Source organism: Stenella coeruleoalba, assembly GCF_951394435.1.
Source record: "Stenella coeruleoalba genome assembly, chromosome: 1".
In the NCBI taxonomy this organism is placed as follows: Eukaryota; Metazoa; Chordata; class Mammalia; order Artiodactyla; family Delphinidae; genus Stenella; species Stenella coeruleoalba.
Window position 1 is genome coordinate 146,003,614 of NC_137169.1, and position 25,922 is coordinate 146,029,535.

The window sequence follows — 25,922 nt, forward strand, 5'->3', positions numbered from 1 at the left end:
TTGCTGACCATCCTTCAGCTCTACCATCTCCCACCTCCCCTCCCTCCTCCAGTCAGTAACCCTTCTTGCCTATTCACTCAATGCCAGCCCCCGTATGCCAAGTGTTGGACTGTACTACTGTACTTTTCAAGGTACTGTACTGTAAGATTAAAAATGCTTTCTTTATTTTTTGTTTGTTTTTTACGTATTATTTGCATGAAAATATTATAAATCTATTACAGTACAGTACTATATAGCCGATTGTGTTAGTTGGGTACCTAGGCTATCCTTGTTGGACTTACGAACAAATTGTACTTATGAACACATGCTCAGAATGGAACTCGTTCATATATAGGGCACTTACTGTATGGTATTAACAGATACACACTACTATACCTAAAAATAGATAAGCAGCAAGGGTTTACTGTATAGCACAAGGAATTATATTCAATATCTTATAATAACCTACAATGGAATATAATCTGCAAAACAAATATTGAATCAGTATACTGTACACCTGAAACTAACATAATGTTGTAAATCAATAAAAAAAGAAAGAAAACTGATTTTAGCTACAAGTATTAAAATTGTACATACCCTATGACCCAACATGCCACTGCTAGGTTTGTACCCAAAAGAAATGCATACATAAGTTGACCCATAGAATATAAAAGAGTGTTCATTGTAGCAATATTCATACTAGCCAAAAACTTTAAACAATCCAAGTGCCCTCAAAAGTAGAATGGATAAAAATCTAGTTATATTCATAAAATGGAATACTCTACAGCAGGGAAAATAAATAAATACAGCTATAAAACAGCATGGATGGGGCTTCCCTGGTGGCGCAGTGGTTGAGAGTCCGCCTGCCAATGCAGGGGACACGGGTTCGTGCCCCGGTCCGGGAGGATCCCACATGCCGCGGAGCGGCTGGGCCCGTGAGCCATGGCCGCTGAGCCTGCGCGTCCGGAGCCTGTGCTCCGCAACGGGAGAGGGCACAGCAGTGAGAGGCCCGCGTACCGCAAAAAAAAAAAAAAAAAAAAAAAAAAAAACAGCATGGATGATGCCAGACAGAAAACAGTATATACTATGAGATTTCATTTCCCTAAAGTTCAAAAATTAGTAATACAAGTGTTTAGGAATACATACTTTAGTAAAATAATAAAAGTATGAAAATCAGAATGATTCATTTTTTTAAATAGCAACTTGATTTGCTATTGAGTTCAAAGTTTTTTTCTATCACAACACTGACTTTTACTCTCTTCTTTGCACTCAAGTATAATCTGTTGTAATCTATGTCCATAAGACGTTATGGAAAAACCTGAAAGAACTTTTTGACCAACCCAATATATTCCAACCAACAGAAATACTTGTGTTTTTCAGGAGTCTTCACCACCTTTCATATGTTCTTTTATGTAGAATTCAAGAACATCCTATTCTTCACAAGCTTAAACAAGAAACTTTTTTCTTGTATTTTGAAAGTAAACAATATCTTTGGCTTCTCCTGGGGAGGCCCCTGCTTCCTTTCATTGTAAGGTTCCCTGGGGTCCTCCTCCTTCTCTGATCTCGGTGGACCTTCGTGGCTTTTTTCTCCCAAGCTGCTGGCATGAAATCAGAGTGGCAGGCAAAGAGAGGCCATGTAAGGATGAAAAGTTTATTAGTCTTGGAGTTAGCTTCTGAGTCAAACCCTAGGTCTGCCTTTTATTCTGAGAGTAACCTCAGTTCTGCCTTCTGAGAAATAAGGGTTGTTTTAGAAATTTAAGTAGATAATGCATTTATGTGCTTGGTGGGTGGTAGGTGTGCATTAGAGTGGCTATTAATATATCTGTATAATTCTGTACTATTACGTTTCATATATATCCTAAGATCCTTGGGAACAAGTACTCTATCTTACATTTCTTTTCTGTTTCCCATAGCATGTGTGCTGTGATGAGCATTCATCCTTAGTGTTAAACAGAGAAGTGTAATATTCTGAATAATTACTCACCCTACCAAAAATTTCATATCCCAGTTGTTTTAAGTTGTTCATTTCCTTAGTCCTTTTAAAGATTATCTGATAATCTATAGGATCCTTCAGTATCCTATAGGATATTAAAAATGTAAAGAAGTTTATGAAACAGCGAAAGCACTAATGATTTCATTCCAGATCCACCGATGGCGTCATCGGGGGCTCCCTCTTGGTCAGTATTCAACAGAGAATGCCGTCTTGGTCAAGAACAGCCTGCAGTGGCCACTGCTGATTGACCTGCATAAGCAAGCACACAACTGGATCTGTCAGATGGAAGGATCTAGGCTCCGGGAACTCTCCGTTGAGGATAGCAATTACATCCAAAACATTGAAAATGCTATGAAAACAGGAGGGCGTGTCCTCTTACAGGTATTACACAAAATGGCCTAATTCCAGGCAGCTGACACACAGATTGTAGGCACTGAGCATAAAGTCTAAGAGCTTTAAGTGACAGGTAACTTTGTCAAGGGAAAAAATGACAAATAAATAGATACCAATATCTAGATATTAACAAGATTTACATGTTTTAAATGTTGTGCCTTTTCAACTGATCTATTTGTTGTAAAATGAATTTTTTATTTATGTCTATTGGGCTTTTCAGAATCTCCCTGAAACATTAGCTCCAAATTTAAGGCAATTTTGAAGAAGGATATCTATCAGAAAAGAGGACAATATTTTGTAAGGATTGATGATTCTGAGATTGAATACAATTCCAAATTTAGGTAATGTCTCTCAAAGCTGAATTGAGTCAAATGTTATGTATATATATATGTGTGTGTATATATATATACACACATATATGTATATGTATATATATATATTTTGGGGGGTATGCGGGCCTCTCACTGTTGCGGCCTCTCCCGTTGCGGAGCACAGGCTCCGGACACGCAGGCTCAGCGGCCATGGCTCACGGGCCCAGCTGCTCCGCGGCATGTGGGATCCTCCCGGACAGGGGCACGAACCCATGTCTCCTGCACCGGCAGGCGGACTCTCAACCACTGCGCCACCAGGGAAGCCCAAATGTTATATTTTTAAAGACAGATAATATTGAAGTCCCAGTATTTCAGCTCTGATAAGCTTCTCCTAGAGGAAAAAGTAAGATTGCATTTTGAACGTTCTTTTTGTTTTTGTGTTTCCAGTAACACTTATTAGTATAGAGTAGAGAATGGATTTTTAAATATATAAAGTCATTCCAAACCAATATTTTTCAAATTGTGCCTGATGAAAGCTGTGGGCTCCATGAAGAGTCTTCGGAATCTGTGCGGGGGTGGGGGTGGTGGGGCTGGGATGAATTGGGAGAATTGGATTGACATGTATACACTGATGTGTATAAAATGGATGACTAATAAGAACCTGCTGTATAAAAAAATAAATAAAATTCAAAACATTAAAAAATTTTTTTTTAACTTTTAATTGAAAAAATAAAAATAGGGCTTCCCTGGTGCTTCAGTGGTTGAGAGTCCGCCTGCCGATGCAGGGGACATGGGTTCGTGCCCCGGTCCGGGAGGATCCCACATGCCGCAGAGCGGCTGGGCCCGTGAGTCATGGCCACTGAGCCTGCGCGTCCGGAGCCTGTGCTCTGCAACAGGAGAGGCCACAACAGTGAGAGGCCCGCGTACCGCAAAAAAAAAAGAAATAAAACTGGAAATGGCAATGTACAGTGTGCTTAAACAATGATAAAATAATGTGTTGGGCCTCTCAGAGGAAACTTAGGTTACCTTATGAGGGTTCTCTTTTCTCCAAGAACTTGAAAACTTCACTAAGAATATATCAGTTTTTATTAGAGAAAAAAAGCCCTCTTCAGTTTTTACTTTCCATCCTGTTTATCACTTTCTCTTTCTCTCCTTCTCAAACTGTCACTCTCAGTAGATATACACGAATACTTACCCATGTATATACAGACGTATAGATCTATTACATAGTTTTTAACATCCTATATGATTCCAAACAGCAGAATAGGATACCTCATATCCATACTTTCGGTGCTGTATTTAGTACTTATTCTGACTTATTCTACCTCAACCCACTTTTCTAGGCTGTATCTCCCAAGGCACTTGTTCACGCGGGCAAAAATTTCCATAGGTTCAGCCTTCTTGTTTGCAATGGAAGTATTTGGAAGTTGAATGATATAACTTTGAGTGAAGAATTAGCAATGTGTTGCGTTAGTAAGGTTTTAACCAGCAACATTCTATAGTTTTTTCTCCAGCCTTGCATTTCTGTCCGCTTCCTCTTCTTTACACTGTATTCTTCTGCTGTGAGCATCCACAAGGGGACTATGAAACCAAAATGCAGCTGCCCAGCTTAAATTTCTAAAAACTTCACTAATGTCATTCATTCTGTTATCAGACAGTTATTCTTTTAGAAGTTTAAAAACTATTTCATAATTTCTCTTTTTCACATTTATTTCATCACTTGAGGCAGAAGATGAAGATTACTTAATTGTATGATTTCAATAGATGCAAACTGTGGAATATGACACAATAATTTCTACCAGTTTTTTCATTCATAATTCATTCAATAAATATTTATAGGGAAACTGTACTATTTGCCAAAAATCATTCTAGAGACTAAGGACACAGCATCAACCAGACAGTCATTGTATCAACCTTCAAAAAGTGTGTTAAGACAGAGAGAAACAACAGAATGGCAGAAAACAATGTATCATTTTAAAAAAGAGATTAGAGAAATGTTTTTCAGAACAGAGTTTCAAAGGCTTAATAAGAGTAATTAATGATACATTAAAAATATCCTATATTATCAGAGAATGATTAAGGGAAATTCATACTTCTTTATCAAATCAAGCCTTTAAATATTTATTACTATCACCTTAGCAGCCCACACTGGGAGAGGAAAATGTGAAAAAATTTTTCTTAAATTTAGGAATTAAAGAAATATGTTCACAAAATACTGCTAAGAGGAAAAGTAGCAGGCTACAGACATGTAGCCTGTAAAGTACATGTATGTACGGTGTAATATTTTTATTTTAAAAATGACAGAAAGGGAGATGCAGACAGGGGAAAAAGAGAAAAGTATACTTACACCTACTCTGTCGGATTTCAGATTATTTTTGTTTTTCTGTTTAATTTTTTGTTTAGTGTTTTTTTGCTTTTGTTGTTTTTGGTTTGTTTTTTAAATTAAAAAAATAATTTCAGACTTGCAGAAAAATTGCAGGAATGATACAAAAACTATACCCTTAACCTCTCTTCCTTTAAATGAGTTAATGATTGTTAACATTTGCCCTCTCATTTCTTTCATATGTACATACATGTATATGTAATGTTTTCTGAATCATTTGAAAGTAAGTTGCAGACATAATGCCACTTCACCTCTAAGTACTGCAGCGTGTATACTGATTATCGAATCAACAGAAATTAATCATGTCTAGCCTATTGTCCCAATAATATCTTTTATTGCAAAAGAAGAAAAAAGTTAGGTCCAGGTTCCAATTCAGGATTTCTCATTGCATTCGGTTGTCATGTCTCTTAAATCTCCTTTGTTCTAGAATAGTTCCTCAGTCTGTTTTTGTCTTCCACAACTTTAACATTTTGTGAAAAGTACAAACCGGTTATTTTGTGAAGTGTCCATCAGTTTGGATTTGTCTGCTATTTTCTCATGGTTAGAGTTAGGTTATGCAGTGTTGCAGGAATACCACAGAAGTGACGTTGTATCCTTCTTGGTACATCATAGCAAGAGGCACAGGACATTAATCTGTCCCACTACTGGACAGAGTTAGGGGGGCCAGAGATAGGAAAAAGCTAGAGAAGCAAAGAACAAGGAAAGGACACAAATCCTATACTCTATACTCTGGTTTATAGAAGTATAGAATATTAATTTTGATCATTTAATTAAAGTGGTATCTACCAACTGTAGGGACTTTCAGATGATCTATACATCTCAAACTTTCACCCACTACTTTTCACTTCCATTGATAATTTTTGACTGAATTATTATTGAATTATTTGCCAAACGGTAACTTTCTAACTCCACAATTCCTTCTAAATTTATTAAATTATGTTCTACTATAAGGGAATTTTCTTTCTCCCCATTTATTTATTTGTTTATTTATAACAGCATGGACTCATGGATTTCTACTGTATTCAATGGATTATAAACTTTTACCATCGTTGTTTATTATGATGTTCAGTTGTGCCAGATTTGACCAGTAGAACTCGTCATTTTGTCCTTAATTTGTAATTTTTTCCAAGTTTTTTTGCAATAAGCCTATATCACTTTTGTACCTAAGGGAGGGAAAACTACTTTTTCAAAATGGGAATTAATGGGTCATATGCAACATGAAAGTTCTTATGGTTTGATTATTAAAAGGGTATCTAAGACCACTTCAAACATTAAAATAACTATGATTCTTAGAACATGTTGGTTTCATTTAAATTTTTCACATTAAAATATTTATGAATTTTTTATTTTGCAGATTTAATAGTCCAAATGTGACAATAGAGCCCGGGTTTAGGCTATGGTTAAGCTCAAAATCAGACAGTTCTTTCCCAATTCCTATTCTTCAAAAGAGATTAAAGGTAAGGACAAGGTATAACAGATTTTCATATTGACTCAGAAACACTATTTGAATGTAAATTATCTTGCATTCATAATTCTGAATTAAGAAGAGAGTGCTAATTGTAGTATGCTAAATTTCTGCTGTGCTCAGCCCTGCACTGTGGACCAGGAAGGATGCAAAAGTATAGACAAGATCCTTGCTTTCAAGTGATTCACAGTGTAGATGTTTGTTTTCTCAAACAAGGATGCTTAGGCTTCCAACTCTTATAAACCAGAGTACAGAGTATAGAATTTGTGTCCTTTCCTTGTCCTTTGCTTCTCTAGCTTTTTCCTGTCTCTGACCCCCCTAACTGTTTCATAATTTATTATTAATTCTCTGAAAAAGGTCTGGCAAAAAGCAGGTTGAAACTATTGACTAAAAAGTCCTAATTAAAAATTATCTGTGACTTCTAATCATATCTACCATTAAATTTAAATAAATACTAAGACATGGTCGATTCTGTTAAACAAGTGTCCAGCTGACCAAAAAGTGGAGTCCTAATAGCAAAGAAAACTGACCAATGGCATAGGCAGAATGTGTGCCAGAGAGTTAACAGAACTGGGATGAAGATAGAGGAAATGGGGTAGATGGGACAGTTTCCTGATAGAGTCCCAGTCCAGCCTGAGAATAAATCAAATTTACTCGTGGGAAGCAAAGAAACTTCTCCCTGTTACACTGACCCTCAGCTATTCCCCGGCCCCTGGGTGTATTTCCCCATGCCGATGGTACTGAGCCAATTCCCAACAAACCTGCCCCTGTAGAAGATGGGACATGGATTGGAGAAATCCGCAACTTTTAGTCTGAGACTCAAAGATATTCCAGTTACCTCCCAGGGCCAGACAGATGATGACGTCAAACAGCCTTTTATCTTTGGCCAGGAGCAGGGCATTTGGGAGGTGGAGGTGCTGGGGACAGAGAGAGAGCTTTAAGGAACATTTTATTGTAAGTGCTCTGTGAATAAATCAAGCAGTCTTATCCTTGGTTCAGAAATCTCGTGTTCACGTACACACACACGCACGCACATATCATACATACATATCTACACGCATTTATACGTATCCTATATATACACCCACACGATGTGAAATACACATATACGTTTGTATGTCTATGTATGTATGTCTTTGGAAACTGTGCAAGTAAAGAAACATTTTCAGAGCCTTCAGGTTTGGACTTACAGCCACACTCTTAAAAAAAAGAGCCCTCCAAGTGATTCTCTCCCCAGTTTACCTCCTGTACCTCCTCACTTCAACTTTCCTAGTTAAAAAATCAATCAAAGTGATTTTCAATTCAAGCAGAACACTTTAGTAACACACCAAATTATCTGTTATGATTAGATACTTTTGTTGGTTCCATGAGTTCTCTGTTTCCTATAATTTGGAGCCCCCTCTATCTGCTGCCTTGCTGAGGCCATGCAACCCTGATTCTGTTACAGCCATTTAGCTGCCATTGAGCATTTGGAATATAATAACTCTTCACTGTCAAACTTTCTAAAATGCTGCGAGTCCAGAGCAAACAGGAGTGCTTTTAATGACAATGTTGTACTTATTTTAAGGTATGAATTGGAGCAATAGGAAATCTGATACAATCCTTTTACAGAAGTTTTCGAATGGGAAAAGAATAACACAAGATTTTCGATTTGCCATTGAATCTTAAAAACAGTTATATTCTTAGGTAGTTCTCTATGCAAAGAAAAGTCCCCCCAGTCCTAGTGCCTGTATCTGTCCTCACATGTTGTTTTTATTCACATCTGTTTTAGTGATTGCACTGGAAAATCCCCAGGGGTTGAAAAGTAATTTACTTCAGACATTTGGATATAGTGGGAGTGGAGAGGTAACAGAGGAGATATTTGAAAAACCAGACTGTGGACCATGGTGGAAAAAACTTTTATTCAGCTTATGTTTCTTCAATGCTCTGATCAATGAAAGAAAAATTTATGGAATGTTGGGCTGGAATTTTGCATACGCGTTTAGTTCTTCAGACTTGGAGGTAAGTGTGGTACCTTAAACAATAATAACAACAAATAAATAAGATACAGAACGCCTAGTGTGTACCTACACAAATACTAAGTGTTTTTCATGGTTCTAAGATAATGAACTCTGTAACTAGGCAATAAGGGCTGGCTAACATTTAAAGCACGGACTTACCCTTTTTCGGGAATCAAATTACAGCCCCTCCGCTTGTAGCTGAACAAGGATTTACAAGCCATTGAGCAAGCTTATTAACCTCTCTGGGTCTTAGTTTCCTTGGCCAAAAAAGTACCTAGGCCATAAGAGGCAGACTAGTCAATAGAGGCAAAGCACTTAGAACAGTGTCTGACACATATAAATCACCACAAAAGTGTTTGTTGTTTTTACTTATTCATTTAAAGCAAGAAAGATTACATTGACCCATTGTAGGGGAAAAACTTTAGCTTAAGAGCCTTTCTTCACTATTCTCTATATAGAACCCTCTATTTGTGTTTAATACTGCAGGCTGTTTTTTTTTTTAATTGAAGTATAATTGATTTACAATGTTGTATTAGTTTCTGGTGTACAGCACAGTGATTCAGTTATATATACTATTCTTTTTCATATTCTTTTCCATTACGGTTTATCACCAGGTATTGAATACAGTTCCCTGTGCTACACAATAGGACCTTGTTGTTTATCCACTTCATATATAATAGTTTGCATCTGCTAGTTCCAAACTCCCTATCCATCCCTCCCCTGCCCCTGACTCTTGGCAACCACAAGCCTGTTCTCCATGTCTGTGAGTCTGTTTCTGTTTTGTAGATAAGTTCATTTGTGTCATATTTTAGATTCCACACATAAGTGATATCATATGGTATTTGTCTTTGTCTGACTTACTTTGCTTAGTATGATAATCTCTAGGTCCATCCATGTAGCTGCAAATGGCATTATTTCATTCTTTTTATGACTGAAATATTCCATTGTGCATATATACCACGTCTTTTTTATCCATTCACTTGTCATTGGCTATTGTAAATAGTGCTGCTATGAACATAGGGGTACATGCATCTTTTCAAATTCTAACGTTGTCCGGATATATGCCCAGGAGTGAGATTGCTGGATCATAGGGTTTTTTGAGGAACCTCCATACCGTTCTCCATAGTGGCTGCACCAATTTACATTCCCACCAATGGTGGAGGAGGGTTATCTTTTCTCCATAGCAGGGTGTTTTCTTTATTGCTAAAGGAAACATGGGTAGCCCCTGCTTACATTTTTACCAGGTTAATTTTCTTGCAGTGGTGCTCTCAGTGCAGAACATTGCCTGGATGACCCACTCAGTTATATGTAACGGCAGATCCAAAAGAAACTTTCTGAGGAAAATCTGGATTCTGCCTCTGGGTGTCTATCTCCTAGACCCACCCTAGATGACTACCCTTCCACCTCTCCTACGTGTGCATTATGCTTTTCAGTTTTCACAAGGGGCTGTCATACTCACTGCAAGTCACGCTGCCTATCAGAGTATGTGCTTCTGCACGTAACCAGAACATAACATGAAACAGCTGCATTCTGGGTATTTTTCAAGGAACATGAGCTCAAGCACACGTCTGTCCAAACCTTACTCAAAGCTTAAGCAAAGGCAAACGATATACTGAGGGGGAAATACTTGCACCATGTATTAGACAAATGGTCATAAGCAATTCGCAATATAAATACAAAAAGGCAATAAGATTGTGAAAACTTGCTCAACTTCATCAGTTATTGTGATGGCTAATTTTATGTGTCAACTTGACTGTGCTGCACGATCCCCAGATATTTGGTCAAACATTATTCTGAGTGCGTCTGTGAGGTTGATTTTGGATGAGATTCATATTTAAATCAGTAGACTGAGTAAAGCAGACTGCTCTCCCTAAACTGGGTGGGCCTCATCCAATCAGTTGAAGAACCAAATAGAACAAAAAGGGAGATCCTCTTGCCTGACTGCCTGTGAACTGAGATATTGGTCTTTTTTCCCGCCTTTGGACTTGAACTGAAACATTGGCTCTTCCTGGGTCTCGAGCCTGCTGGCCTTCAGACTAGAGCTACACCACTAGCTCTCTTGGATTTCCCACTGCCAACTGCAGATCTTGAGATCTGTCAGCCTCTACAGTTGTGTGAGCCAAGTCCTTATAATAAAGCTCTTTCTATATGTATATACAACCTATTGGTTCGGTTACTCTGGAGAACACTGCCAAATGCAATCATCAAGGAAATGCTGATTAAAACCGCAATGAGATACCACCTTTCACTACCACAGTGGCTAAAATAAACAAACAAAAATGCAGAGAAACAGGGACTTCCCTGGTGGTCCAGTGGTAAAGAATCCACCTCCCAATGCAGGGGATGCGGGTTCATTGCCTGGTCAGGGAACTAAGATCCCACGTGCTGTGGGGCAACTAAGCCTTAGTGCCACAACTACTGAACTTGTGAACCTCAACGAGAGAGCCTGCATGCTGCAAACTACAGAGCCCACATGTCCTGGAGCCCGTGCACCACAACTAGAGAAGAGAAAACCTGCACACCACAACTAGAGAGAAGCCCGCGCGTGCCATAACGAAGACCCAATGCAGCCAAAAAAATAAATTAATTAAATAAATATTAAAAAAAAAATTTAAAAATTGCAGAGAAACAGGCACTATCTCATACTGCTATTGAGAATTTAATTTTTCCTAACTTTCCAGAAGACAATTTGATAATATATTTCAAAAGCCTTTAAAGAATTCCTGTTATTATTGATATAGAAGAAGTTAGTCACATTTACAAGATTGATTACTAAAATTGGGTTAGAACATGTATAGTATGGTCTTATTTTTGCACATATATCTATAGTATATATTTTTTTCAATATATACTAAACCATCTGCAAGGGAGATAATAAATGGAGGATCATGAAGGGCCAGGTGATGGCAGGGTATTTTGTCATGCAAAGAGCTTGGGTGAATGCCAGCAGCGTCACTCGGTGCAGGCTGGAATTCACGGGATGCTGCCCTCCTTTTGGCATTTGGCAGAGAGGATCCATTAACCCAGAAGCAGCTGGTTACGTCATGGCACTGCTCTCCAAAAGAAATACCCTTCCCCTCCTTTGTTCTCCCCTTTAATGTGGCAAATGTGAGAGCATCGTTACCAGTGGGAAAGAGACTGCCTTGCTGCCAAGATGTCTGAGTTTTGGTACCTGATGTTCAGGGAGTTGTCTAGAAATTCCAAATGCTAGCACCTTGAAACTGTGGGAAATTGGATTCATGCACAGCCCTCTCATTAAGGAAGTAGGAACTTCTGGTTCAGTGGGAAGTTGAGTTTGGACACAGCTCCTCCCACTAGGGGGAGTTCCAGACCCAGCCAGCTTATTGTCAGGCAACTTGGAGAGTTTCCTCAGGGGACTGACAATCTGACTGGTGCTATCTACCAACCCATAGGACTAAACATCAATATATTTTCCACCATATGTAAGGCTATCACCACTGAAAGCTCCCCAAAACCTGGACCTAAGCTCCAAAGACAAGACCGGGAAAAGTAACATATCTAACGAGATCCCATAGACAAAGAGAAAGAACACAAGAAATAGAAAATTATAAGAGCCCATAAGGATACAAAAGCTCATGCACATACACATTTTACACACACAATTTTTTTAAATGAGCACTTGTCAAATATTTTTTTAACTCATTGATAGAAGAACCAGCAGGATGGTTAAACTGATCTTTTTAAGTATAGGAGAGGGACTTCCTAGTGGTGCAATGGTTAAGAATCTGCCTGCCAATGCAGGGGACACAGGTTGGAGCCCTGGTCTGGGAAGATCCCACATGCCGCGGAGCAACTAAGCCCTTGTGCCACAACTACTGAGCCTGCGCTCTAGAGCCTGTGAGCCACAACTGCTGAGCCCGCGTGCCACAACTACTGAAGCCCGCGTGCCTAGAGCCCGTGCTCCGCAACAAGAGAAGCCACTGCAATGAGAAGCCCACACACTGCAACAAAGAGTAGCCCCCACTCACCCAATTAGAGGAAGCCCACATGCAGCAATAAAGACCCAACACAGCCAAAAATAAATAAAATAAATTAATTTATTTTTTTAAAAGGATAAGAGAACAGAAATATTTGTAGTTACTGAAAGATATTGTAATGAAATATGATTACCAAATTACATATAAAACTGGTAAATGTCCTACAAGCAATAAAATTGTAATCTTTGAGTTGTAATTTTCTTTATGAGCCAGAAACCATTTGTATTTCTACAGGACAAAATTTCATTTGCATTGTTATCAGAAAGAAACAGACACAGGGCTAACAGTTTTCCATAAGTTAGCATATACTCTCACAGAGTTGTAAAGTACTCTAATCAATAGTAAATAGTAAGTCAAAACAAAAGTAGATACTCCTGAAGTATTTAATAATCCTTAAATGAGCATGTTAGACAACGTTTCAGTATGACATTGAAAAGATAACGTGGTCATCCTTTTGCCTTCTTCCAAATCATGGAATTTTAATTTTTGTCTTATTAGCTCAATTTATGATTATAAACTATCTCCAAAGATTATGTATTATCACAAAAAAAGGGCCAGCATCACTGTTTTGGCATGACTCATTTACACATATGTAGCAAGAGGTGTTAATTAGTGCATAGACTCCATGTATTCTCATCAACAAATTGGAGTTGTATACACACACCGTGATTTTTGAACTTAAAAAAAAAATGAGGTAGGGACTTCCCTGGTGGTCCAGTGGTAAAGAATCCATCTTCCAATGCAAGGGACGTGGGTTCAATCCCTGGTCAGGGAACTAAGGTCCCACATGCCACAGGGCAACTAAAACCCGCACGCCACAGCTACAGAGCCCACACACCCTGGAGTCCATGCGCCCTGGAGTCCACATGCCACAACTAGAGAGAAGCCCGTGCGCCATAACTAAAGAGAAGCCCATGCACCACAACAAAGAGCCCGCGCCACAACAAACGATCCCGCGCACCTCAATGAAAACGAAGACCCTGCGTGCTGCAACTAAGACCCAACACAGCCGAAAAAAAAAAAAAGAGGTAGAAGAATTGAAGGAAAAAATGGTCATGGTTGAGACTTGAGTTAATGGCTAGAAAAATCAAATAGAAGGAATAACTCAGAGCATAGGAAGAAAGCTACAGTAAGATGGAAATCATAAGGCAAAAATTAAGAAGGTATTTAAAGGGAACCCCTAACATTCAAATGATATGAATTCCTGAGGAGGAAATTGAATAGATGGAAAAAACAAACTAAGAAAAAATCTATTTTATTGTCTCTTAACTGATTAAATATTTGAGTTTACGGATTGAAAATCCTTACTAATTCAGGTAGAGTTGTGATAAAGACATACATTTGGACATCAGCTGGAAAATTCCTGAACTCCAAGCTTCGAAGACAAGTTTTATAAGAACCGTGATGACATTTAGACTTGTCATCTACATCACTAGCTAGAAGATAATGGAATAACATCTAGAGAATCTGGGAGACTAAGACTGCATGCCAAGAATCTTATTCCCAGCCAAGGTGTCATTCACCCTGTCAAGGTAAAAGAAGAATATTTGCATATCAGCTAGGACTTAGATAATATATAATTCATGCTCTCTATCTGTGGAAAATGCTTTAGTAAGATCTATACTATGTACAAATATATCAGAATAGAGACCCAAAATAAAGGAAAATGAAAAGAAGTAGAAACTGTGGTGAGCAGTATATTGGTAAGCTTTTCAGTACATTATTAAATCTAAATGGGTAATAATAAACGGTTGAGGGTGAGTAGTCTAAGTACTAAATATATATTATTTAAGAGGAAGAGTCATACTACAAGAAAAATTCCCTTAATAGTCTTAAGCTAAGAGTACTAAATTATCTCAACAAAGCCTAGGAGTTGGAGTAGAGGGAAGCATGTACGTGAAGAGTGAAGAGGAGAGTGAAAACCTTCTGAAGTGTTTATGTGAGGAAAGGAAAGAGGAGAGGAGGGAAGTAAAAGTTTTCTAAATGTTTCACCTTATTACTGGTTTTGACGTTAGGGAGGGCAGAGGGAAAAAAATGGGGAAATGGAAAATTTGGGTAGGGAAATAATTGATATCTTCTCTTCACTTGAAAAAAAATGTTATTTTAATATGAATTCAAGGAAAGGAAAGGTAACTTGTAATGGAAATGGTATAATGTCTAAATTAATGAAGAAGAAAAAGGCAAATAAATAACAATTTGATCAACCTACTAAAAACAAGAGGGAGGGAGAGAAACAACATACTAAAATAAACAATAATGTAAAGCAATATGAAAGGCACATTAACAGTTATTACATCAAACGTAAATGGATTGCCTTCTCTTAGCAAAATTATTACATTGGGTTACAAAACAAAACTATAAGCAATTTATATGAAAAACCCTTACATTAATGAAAAAGCTTGAAACTACCAAGAAAATAAAAACAGCAAAAAGCAGGAATGGTATTATTAATATCAGACAAAATGGAATTTAAGCTAAAAAAGCACAAAACAGTAGCAAGAGAAATAATTTATGAAGATATAAGAGTCGTGAAAATAGTTAACTTTTATAGTGCTTTCTCTCAGGCATGGTTTTAAGTACTTTATGAATTAATTAACTGAGACCTCACAACATCCCTATAAAGAAGGCGGTATGATCCTTAGTTTACAAATGAAGTACAGAGAGGTTAGGCAATTTGCCTAATGAGGGAGCAGAACAGACACAACTCGATCACAGGTCGTCTAGCTTCAGAGTTTGTGCTCTCAGCTGTTTCACTATGTGGTCTCTAGATTAATCAGAGAGTGGTACACTATAGCACATATATACATACATTATGTCTATATAGACACATGTATATGTGTACACATACATTATATAAATGTAATTATTGTGGGAAATTTCAAAAAGCTCTTTCAGAATTAGACAGCTCTAATAAGCAAAAATAAGAAAAAGAAAAGAAGAGTATAATCAACAAACTTGATTAACAGATGTATATAGAACAGATGTCTATAGAACCTAACGTCTTTCTAATAGACAGTTCACATTTTTTCATATAGCTAAGGAGCTGTTAGAAAACTCAATCATAAAATGGCCACAAAGAAAAATATTTAATGATTTTATGTCACATTCTCTAATCATAAACTAATAAATAGTAAAAATATGACCCAAGATATCTTAACAAGATGGAAAGTAAGAAACATGCCTCTAGATAAGAATATTAAAAGAGAAGATAAAGAGAATATTAAAAAGGGAAGTCACAAAATATCTCAAACACAATAGAAATGAGACTACTTCATACCAAAAATAATGTGAGAGACAAAGCTATGCTCAGGAAAAGCAAAAACAAAATCTACCTCGAATATTCATTATTAAAGAAGAAATACAAGAAATCAACATTCATCTTAAGAGATTAGAAAAAACAACAAAAAGAAGTAAAAGTAAATATAATTTTAAAGTTAATGAAATATATAATATACAAAAAAGTAGAAAAGAAAAATAAATTTAAAAATTGGTTTTTGATGAGACTAATGAAGTTTGAAAATCTAGATGAAGCCAATGATTTCCCAGAAAAATATGTATTATCAAAACTGACTCAAAAAGAAATGGAAATTTTGAGTAGACCGATTGCCATGAGAAATTGCAAATAACACCAGAGTGAAATGGTTTCACAACTTAGTTCACTCTGAACTTTAAAAAACAGATATATTAACATTATTTAAACGATTCCAGGACTTCCCTGGTGGCGCAGTGGTTGAGAATCCACCTTCCAATGCAGGGGATGCAGGTTTGAGCCCTGGTCCTGGAGGATCCCACAGGCCGCGGAGTAACTAAGCCTGTGTGCCACAACTACTGAGCCTGCGCTCTAGAGCCTGCAAGCCACAACTACTGAGCCCGCATGCCACAACTACTGAAGCTCCTAGAGCCTGTGCTCCACAACAAGAGAAGCCACCGCAATGAGAACACACGCACTGCAACGAAGAGTAGCCCCTGCTCACTGCAACTAGAGAAAGCCCACGCACAGCAACGAAGACCCAACGCAGCCAAAACTAAATTAATTAATTAAAAAAAATTTTAAAACTATTCCAGACCTTAGAAAAAGATGGCAATCTCCCCAGTTGATTCTATGAAACCAGCAAAATTTTAATATGAATAATTGGTAAGGATAATATAGAAAACAACTATAGGCTAATTTCACTTAGGACTTGATATAAAAATTCTGTATTAAACTATTAATAGGTTTCAACAATGAATCAAATAATACACCATGACCAAGTAGGGTTTATTCCAAGAATGTAAGAGTGGCTCAGTATCTGGAAATCTATAATCTGAATTTGAATGATCAGATCAATAGTTGTAGAAAGGGCTTTATTACGAATTCAGGCACCGTTCCTAATAAGAACTCTTACAGGATTCAAAAGAACGGCTTAAATATGAAAACGACTACCAAAAAACTAAAGCAAATATTATTCTAAATAACCAAACACTGAAATTGTTTCAAATAAAATCAAGAATCACACATGGATGCCTTTTATCACCATTGTCATTCAACATAGCCTTAAAAGTTCTAATAAATGCACTAAGATAAGAAAATACATAATTCATAGTAATGCTGTAAAAAGAGAGAAAAAAGAAAAAAATACCTTTTGTTGATGATATAATTTTATATATAGAAAACCTGAGAGACTAGTTTAAAAGAAAAAAACCCCACCCTATTAGAAGTAATGAGAGAATTTGGTAAAGTGGCTGGGTAAAAACATAAACATATAAAAGCCAGTAACTTTTCCTTAGCAATAAACACCTAGAAATGGAAGTAGAGAACACATAGTACATTCACAATAATGATAAAAAAATTTTAAATATTCAGGAAAAAATTTAACAAGAGCTGTATGTGTCCTAAATAATGAATACTGTAAATTAGGAGGAAAAAAGAAGAATAACATTTGCTGAGAGCTTAAAATATTCTTATTACTTTATATGAATTATTTAATTCTCACAACAACCTTATGAAATGAGTACACTAATTATCCTCATTTTAAAGATAAGGAAATGAAGCCACAGGACACTTACAAGACTCACCAAAGTTACACAGTTGTGGCAGTCTGATTCCACAGCTCTTTTTTTTAATCCTGCCTTCTCTCTTGGATGGGAAGATTTCCCATATCATAAACTACCAATCCTTCCAAAATTACTAATAAATTTAATGTCATTAGAACCCTATTAGGGAGATTTTGGAATTGATAAAATCCACATGGACGAAGACACACTGAAGAATAAATTAGAAATGCACAAAAAATTAAAATACTGCAAGAGTCTTCCTTCACCAGATATCAAAACATACCAAAAAAAAAAAAAATCCACTATACTAAATCCAATAGTGTTTGGCAGAAGTAGACAATAAATCGGTGGGACATAATGGAAAATACAGAAATATTCTGTATTCTCCAAATATCTGAGTTTATATGAAATTTTAATATTCAACATAGAAAGTATTTTAATTCAGTAATGAGGGATTTTTTTAAAAAGTAAGGGTTACTGGTTACATTGGCCATCCAGCTGGGAGAAAATTAGTTTGGCCCTTTATCTTATACCACATACAAACATAAATTCCAGAATGGAGTAAATTTTAGACGTCTTATAAAACCATAAAAATCTTTAAAAATAAATTTGGGAGATTACATGTACAATCATGGAGTTAGGGACAACTTAATTAAAATTGGAAACCCAGAACCATAAAAGAAAAGATAGGCATATTTGATTATAAAAACTTCTATATGGCAAATGGTGACAAAATAAAGTCAATAAACAAATCACAGATTTAGGATAATATTTGCAATGCAAATAACTATCAAAGAGTAAATGTCTATAATATACAAAGAGCTCTTACATATTAACAAGAAAAAGACAAACAATCCAAAGGAAAAATCGGTAAATGTACAGAAGATCAACTCTTGACCAATAGACATAAGATGCTAAAAATAACCAGTAGCAAATGAAATACAAATTAAACTAACAGCAAAGTACAAAAAATTACATAAGGCAACACCTCCTAGTAGTAGAAGGGAAGAGAGAACAGTAGCAAAGAATCCTTTCACACACTGTTAGTGGAAAGATGAATTGTTGCAGCCATTGAACAACGATAGCCAAGATATATTATTCAATTTCAGGACAGTGCATATAAAGACAAGAAAACAGAAAAAAGATGGATGAGACAGAAGGAGAGATGAGAGACAGTTGAAGGACAGAGGGAGGGTAGAAAGGGATAGGGAGAGAGGAGGTGAGGTAAGGAGGGAGAAAAGGAAGAATTAAATCAATTTATGTGCATAAAGTTACATAAACTATCTATGTAAGGGTACCAAAGACATTGTTAACAGTGATGGCCTCAAGGGAGGGGATCTGATGGCTAGCGTAGGGGGCAGAAGAAAACTTACATTCCCTTGTTTATCCTTTTGTATCTTCTGAATTCAGTACTACATGTTTGTTTTGTCTATTCAAAAAATAATAATATTAATCAATTAACTATTTCAATGTTTGTTCAACAACAAAAAAAGAATTAATGGATAAAAATGTATAGCCTAATATTTTTGTTCCTCTTTTTATTTCCACATATTGTTAAAGTGAAAATATATGTAGCTGTTTGAGTTGTTGATTTTATGTTAAATCATGAAAGCAACCTGAAAACACATACTAAAATAATGAAAACTAGTGGATTTTCTAAAGGTTGCCGTAAAAGTGTTGGAAAATTTCCTGAACGCACAGTCCAATATTCCGTGGCAGACAGTGCACTACCTGATTGGGGAGGTGGTTCACGGTGGCCGGGTGACTGACAGCTGGGACAGGAGATGTTTAAACACCCTTCTCTACAAATTTTGCAATCCTGATGTGCTGAAAGATGACTTCAGTTTCTCTACTGATGAGGTAAGAAAAGGATTTCATTTCTTAACATTACTTGATTGTTTTTTAACTAAATATTGCTGCATTATTTAACATCTGTATTTAATGTTCACTTTTAATGGCTTTTATTAACTTTCAGTATTACAAAAGTAAATTGCCATTACTCTACTAATTACCATTTCGTCTACCCATCCATACTCTCAAGACCCTCCACAGGGGCACAACCTGGAGTCTACACTGTTAAATACAGCATTATGCTGGCCAGTAAATAAAAAGAATGATAAATGGTTCATGCCCTCCAGGAACCTAGAGTATAAAATACAAAGCACAAGGAAGCAGAAGAAAGCTCACCTGTATTGATCTGATCCACGCTTGTCAATCGATGTCTGTTTCTCATTTAATGCTCAAAACAACTATGTGAAATAGATGTTATCCCCAGTTTCAGATGAGGAAACTGAGGCTCTCAGGGTGCAGCCACATACAGTAAGGAGAGCTGGGGTTCAAGGATTTTACCCCAACCCCAAGCAGCCAAGAAGATGCGATTCTGCATCTTCCCTTGTCCTCTCTCTACTTAGTGTTTAACTTCCATCTAGACCTCCATCTTTGTGAAGCAAGAAACTCCAGTTTACACACAGCAGTCGTGCCCCTGGCAGATGGTTGCTAGCAGAGGCACAAATCCTGCAGACCTCCGGCCTGAAAACATGGAGGGAGGACTAGACATCAGTGTGATGGGTGGGAATTTGCATAGGGGAGGTGATGGAAGATGAGAAGGAAGACAACGCCATCTGGGTGAGCATTCCTGTTAAGGCAGGAAAAGCTAGAAGTTGTTGTTTTTAAGATTTCCGTTCTAAAAAACTGCTTAATGTTTTAGTTGTTTAGAGTCTAAAGTCAACCCTTAAGGTAAAATTATCCTTGAAAGTCTTTTAAATTGCAAAAAAAAAAAAAGTGCAGTGGGCATGGTTTTTGTATACAGGTTGTTACTTTGAGTATGCACAAGAGAATAAGAAATACAGTAACATGCAGCATACAATTCCATTGGCAGAATTCTATCAGACTACAGAATGGGATTCTGAAACCGTATATTTCAGTTACTTAGTTGCTTTAAACACTGGCAATTTTATGACAGTTCCAACTTGCCACCTCTTCCTGTTCCTTGTCAAAATCTTACTTTCTGTAGATGATTTTTTTTTTTTTTTTTTTGCGGTACGCGGGCCTCTCACTGTTGAGGCCTCTCCCGTTGCGGAGCACAGGCTCCGGACGCGCAGGCTCAGCGGCCATGGCTCGCAGGCCCAGCTGCTCCGCTGCATGTGGGATCTTCCCGGACCGGGGCACGAACCCGTGTCCCCTGCATCAGCAGGTGGACTCCCAACCACTGCGCCACCCGGGAAGCCCCTCTGCAGATGAATTTTTTATCAGTGATTCTGCTTGTTAGTTGATGTTTCCCTGTGGCCCTCGTTAATTGGTCAATGTTTTCCTTGAAGATATCAAGAAAGCCACCACTACATTTGTCTTCTTTGTCAGTGATCAGTTATTCTTTTTTTTTCTCTCTAACACTTAAGGCCTAGGACCAGACATGACACAGAATGAGTATTCTGTACAGTGTTCTATTAGTCAAGCAGCCACAGAATCAGATTGAGAGGAGAGTTAAAGAATTTGGGGCAAGGTTTTTAAACTTTCAGAATCCACCCTCTGGCCACAAATGTTTTACATTCTTTCCATATGCAAAATGCACTCACCTCCTCTCAGACACCTGCAAGTTCTCATTTCATTGCAGTGTTAAGGTCAAGGATCTTGTGAGGTCCCGGAGCAGATGAGACTCTTTGGGTGCAGGCCCTTGGGTATAACTCCTTAAGTGGTTCCTCTTCATATGAAGCTCTTTGAATTAAAAACACTTGATCTGGCCCAACCACCACCATATATATCACAGGGAGTGATGGGAAAAGCATAGGACTGTGCTTCCATGGACATTTCCCTTCAAAGAGGGGAAAGTGGAAGGCACGCAGCCCTCACTAGTCCACAGAAATTCTGAAATCCAAATGGGTAAATGATGCAGTTCCTTGATTAGGACTCAGTCTTACTTCCTGGGAGGACTCAGGGGCTCTTGCCTCCCTCCACTGGGATCTTGGTTCCACCCTGTGAGTTAGCCTTCCAATTCCGTAGGAAATAGCCCATGTTTGCAGCTAAATAGTTTTCTCAGCTGCTTCCTGTCAGTAGTTGTACCTCCTGTCTGAAGTGTCCTCTCTTCATGTTTTACTGTCTCTGTCCCTTTTGGTCTAGGCTGATACAATTCATTTTTAAACATTGTGGGTTCCTTATGAATCGATTTATAATCTAATAAAAACTGCACCAACATATATCCTTGGGGCAGCGTGGCTGCATTGTTCTGGCTCAAGGTTTCTCGTAATGTTACAGTCAAGATATCAGCTGGGGCTGCTGTCGTGAAGGCTGAACTGAGGCAGGAGGATCTACTCCCAAACCCACAAGCTCATACGTCAGCCAGAAGTCTTAGCGCCTCAACATTAGGGACCACGGGGCTGCCTGATGGTCCTCAAAACATGGCAACTGTCACTCCCCAGCGTGAGTTAACTAAGAGAAAAGAAGCTGCAGTGCCTTTTAAGACCTGGTCTCCGAAGTCCCACTTTAGGGAGAAATGGGGAGATATTGGCCACAGGGTACAAACTTTCAGTTGTAAGATAAAGAGGCTCTGGGGATCTAATGTATAGCGTGGTGACTACAGTTAATAATGTTGCAGGAAGGGGGACCCCTTCCAGGGCCTGAGAGTGGGCTCTTGTCTGACACTCAGAAATGAATTATCCGAGGAGACACACGTGCTGACAAAGCGAGAGACTTTATTGGGAAGAGGCACCTGGGCAGAGAGCAGCAGGGTGAGGGACCCCAGGAGAACTGCTCTGCACGTGGCTCTCAGTCTCAGGTTTTATGGTGATGGGGTTAGTTTCCAGGTTGCCTCTGGCCAATCACTGTGACTCAGGGTCTTTCCTGGTGGTACCGCGCATCATTCAGTCAAGATGGTTTCCAGCGAGGAGGACTCTGGGAGGTTGGTAGGACATATGGACTGGAATCTCCTCTCTCCTTTTGACCTTTCCCGAATTCTTCCGATTAGTGATAGCTTCCGTGTTCCTTACCAGGACCTCCTGTTGTAAGATGCCTCACGCTAGTGGCTGCTATTGGGCCTGGCCGGGGCGGGTGTCTTCAGTCAGTGGTTCCCCTAACAATAATACTGTACTGTATACTTGAAATATGCTAGAGAATGTGAGGTGATGGATGTATTAATTAATTTGATTGTGGTAATTATTTCACAACGTATATTTATATCAAATCATCATGTTATACACCTTAAATATATATATATAGTTTTATTTGTCAATTATACCTCAGTAAAGCTGGGAAAAAAAGACAGAGGGTAGAATAATATATACTTTACGAGCTGAGTTTTTTTTTAACAAAATTTGATTTTAAAGTTTAAGAAAAAAAAGTCCCACTCCATCCCTTTCCTTTTATTTCTGTTTGATAGAAGAGGTCACTCAGTCCAGGCTCCAGTCAAGAAGAGAATTAGACTCCATCTTTTGAAGAGTTGAATGTTAAAGAACTTGACATATTTTTAACCAGCACAACCACATTTATCATTATCACTTAATAGGTTTTGGAAGCCATATTTTTTCCTAATTAATTGTGACCCTGGGGATCAGTCAAAGGAATAACTGCTCTTACAGAGCTTTTATCCAGTCAGTACTTAGTTATAACTTACCAAGTGCGAGATATAGCTGGTAAACAGGAAGAAAGAGCTTTTTGTTTCCCTATTAAATAACTTTTTAATTTATTTTATTATTTTTCTGCTTACTTATTTTATAACTGGAAGTTTGTGCCTTTTGACCACCTTTACCACTTTTGCCCACCCACCCCACATCCCCTCAGTGGTCAGTTATTCTTAAGATCATTCTCACGTTTCTTCTACAGGTTTTACCAAAGTAAAATGATTTGTTATACTTGACTGCATCCATTATCTGTGGGTGTAGTTCATTGAGGCAATGGGTAGTCAGAATCACGCTAGCCTTTGAAATGTGTTTTTTTCCTTTTATGCAACTCAATATCAAAAAAGCAAAGAACCCAGTGCAAAAATGGACAGAAGACCTAAATAGACATTTCTCCAAAGAAGATATACAGATGGCCAACAAACACATGAAAGGATGCTCAACATCACTAATCATTAGAGAAATGCAAATCAAAACTACAGTGAGGTATCACCTCACACCAGTTAGAATGGGCATCATCAGGAAATCTACCAACAACAAATGCTGGAGAGGGTATGGAGAAAAGGGAACCCTGTTACACTGTTGGTGGGAATGTAAATTGATACAGCCACTATGGAGAACAGTATGGAGGTTCCTTCAAAAATTAAAAATAGAATTACCATATGACCCAGCAATCCCACTACTGGGCATATACCCTGAGAAAGCCATAATTCAAAAAGACACATTCACCCCAGTGTTCATTGCAGCACTATTTACAATAGCCAGGTCATGGAAGCAACCTAAATGCCCATCAACAGACAAACAAATATTGAGAGTTTTTATCATGAAAAGATGTTGAATTTTGTCAAATGCTTTTTGTGCATCTATTGAAGTGATCATAGGATTTTTATCCTTCATTCTTATATTGTGGTATATCACATTTTTTGATTTTCATCTCTTACATCCCAGGGGTGAATCCCACTTGATCACTGTTTATGATCCTTTTAATGTAGTCTTGAATTTAGTTTGCTATTTTTTTGAGATTCAAACAAGTAAGATTAAGTGTTAGGTGGTTTGTGTATTTAAGACAGAAGAGTGTGTTAATAAACAAAGGGATGGAAAATAGGAAGCTGGAGCTACAGAACAGAAAAAATACTCCAAAACAGCTATGCAGAGCACAGGGGCAGGAATCAAGTTGACTCAGAACTGGAAGGAAAAGAGGGGGAGAAAGAAACAATGGATGGAGATGTATAGAGTTTTGTATAGGGGAAGGCCAGAAAGTTGAGATTACTTATACTTAATGGCCTGTGAAGATGATCTTCCCAGATAAGGGGAAAGAGGTGGGTAGGAAGAGGGGTGGCAGGAAAGAAGATGGATTAAAGAACTTGAGAAAAATGATAAAAGACTAGCCAGGATGGAAACTTGCAAGTGTTTTATCCAAAGCACTTTTCAGATTATGCTGATTTGCCTTGTTATTAGCCTTCAGATTTCTCATTAAGTACTTTCAGTTGGAAAACAGCATCCTCTTGCCAAGTTATTTATCCCTGGCAATTGAGTCTGTCACCAAAGTTGGCAGATATGTTCTTAATGATCCCAATGACAAATCTTTCAAAAATTATGTGCCTGTTTCTAGATCCCAACAGAAACATGCCTACAAGTCAAGTAAACCCCTCAGTTCCTGGGTTAATGATCTCATCCAGAGGCTGAATTTCTTTAATACCTGGGCGCAAATGGCTTACACTGCAATACATTGTCCATATGTATGAAAGCTGCTTTACATTTCTTCTTCATTTTTGTTTTGAGCTTAATGGTTTTACAGCATAATTTCACATGCTTGGCCTCTTTGGGTTCTCATAGCAACATGTGAATTTAAGCAAAGGAGGGATTCTTATCTTCAGTTTAGAAGGAGGAAATGGAGACCTAAGAAGTTGAGAGTTTCTTCCAAGGTCACTCTGCCCTAAGAGACAGAGGTAGAAACAAAACCTGGTACATTCCTCTTTCTATTATGCTTGTGACACTAGCAGGAAGAAATGTGAAAAGAAATAAAAAAATAGTCACATGCAATTTTTAAGTGTAATTAATACATAATACAAATAATTTGAAAGGCATGAGAGTAGTTCACATTTAAGGAGTACCTCACAGGGTGTCAAACATTTTTCGAAGTGCTTTACTCATACTAACTCAATTCTCATAGTAACCCTATGATATGAAGTAGGTATTATTATTTATCATCCTCGTTTTAGAGTTGAGGAAACTGAGATACAAAAGCAGGGAGTAACTTGCCCAAGGTTTCACAGCTAGAAAGTGGAAGTATTGAGATTTGAACACAGAAAATCTAGTTCCAAAGTCTGTACCAAACTGTCTCTTACACCACTGAACAATAAGTAAGTGTTACTGTTTGAAGGCAGTAACTCGAAACCAATCCGCAAGATTCCACAAGGCCCAGCCAGGATTCCTACCGTAATAACAACATCCCTTATTACCCAAATCCAATGTGTTCCAGTGCTTTGTGGTCTCAAAAGCTTTAAAGCCATAGCTGGTTTTCATTAAAGTACAGGACTAGGTCCAGAGAAAGGGGAGAGCTTGAGATGAAAAGAAAAGGAGGAATCTAGGAGAGGCTGGAAGAAATTGCTCAGATCATCTGAAAATGTGCAATTATTGTGCCCTTAACTACACCAACCTGTGGTCTGCCTTCCAATAGGTATATGAGACTTGTCACAGCTTGGAAGCACTCCAGCTCATCACCTAGCCAAAACCCCCAACACCCCACTGATCAAAAGA

At 37.8% G+C, this 25,922-nt stretch overlaps 1 protein-coding gene across 1 annotated transcript; it reads left to right on the forward strand.

The window, feature by feature from the left end:
- Window positions 1–2,016: 2,016 nt before the first annotated feature.
- DNAH14 (dynein axonemal heavy chain 14) lies at window positions 2,017–25,922 on the forward strand. The gene is made up of 5 exons (XM_079920076.1): window positions 2,017–2,353; window positions 6,414–6,516; window positions 8,296–8,525; window positions 19,219–19,416; window positions 25,843–25,922. Exons 2-5 carry the CDS (start codon window positions 6,456–6,458, stop codon window positions 25,888–25,890), a joined length of 537 nt encoding a protein of 178 aa, XP_079776202.1. The 5' UTR covers window positions 2,017–2,353; window positions 6,414–6,455; the 3' UTR covers window positions 25,891–25,922.

Bases quoted from the DNA above. Each gene is read 5' to 3' on its own strand.
- DNAH14 (XM_079920076.1), top strand. From the start codon at position 6,456: ATGGTTAAGCTCAAAATCAGACAGTTCTTTCCCAATTCCTATTCTTCA. The intron at 6,517-8,295 runs GTAAGGACAAGG...CATCTGTTTTAG, and splicing joins TTCTTCAAAAGAGATTAAAG to TGATTGCACTGGAAAATCCC. The intron at 8,526-19,218 runs GTAAGTGTGGTA...GATTTTCTAAAG, and splicing joins TTAGTTCTTCAGACTTGGAG to GTTGCCGTAAAAGTGTTGGA.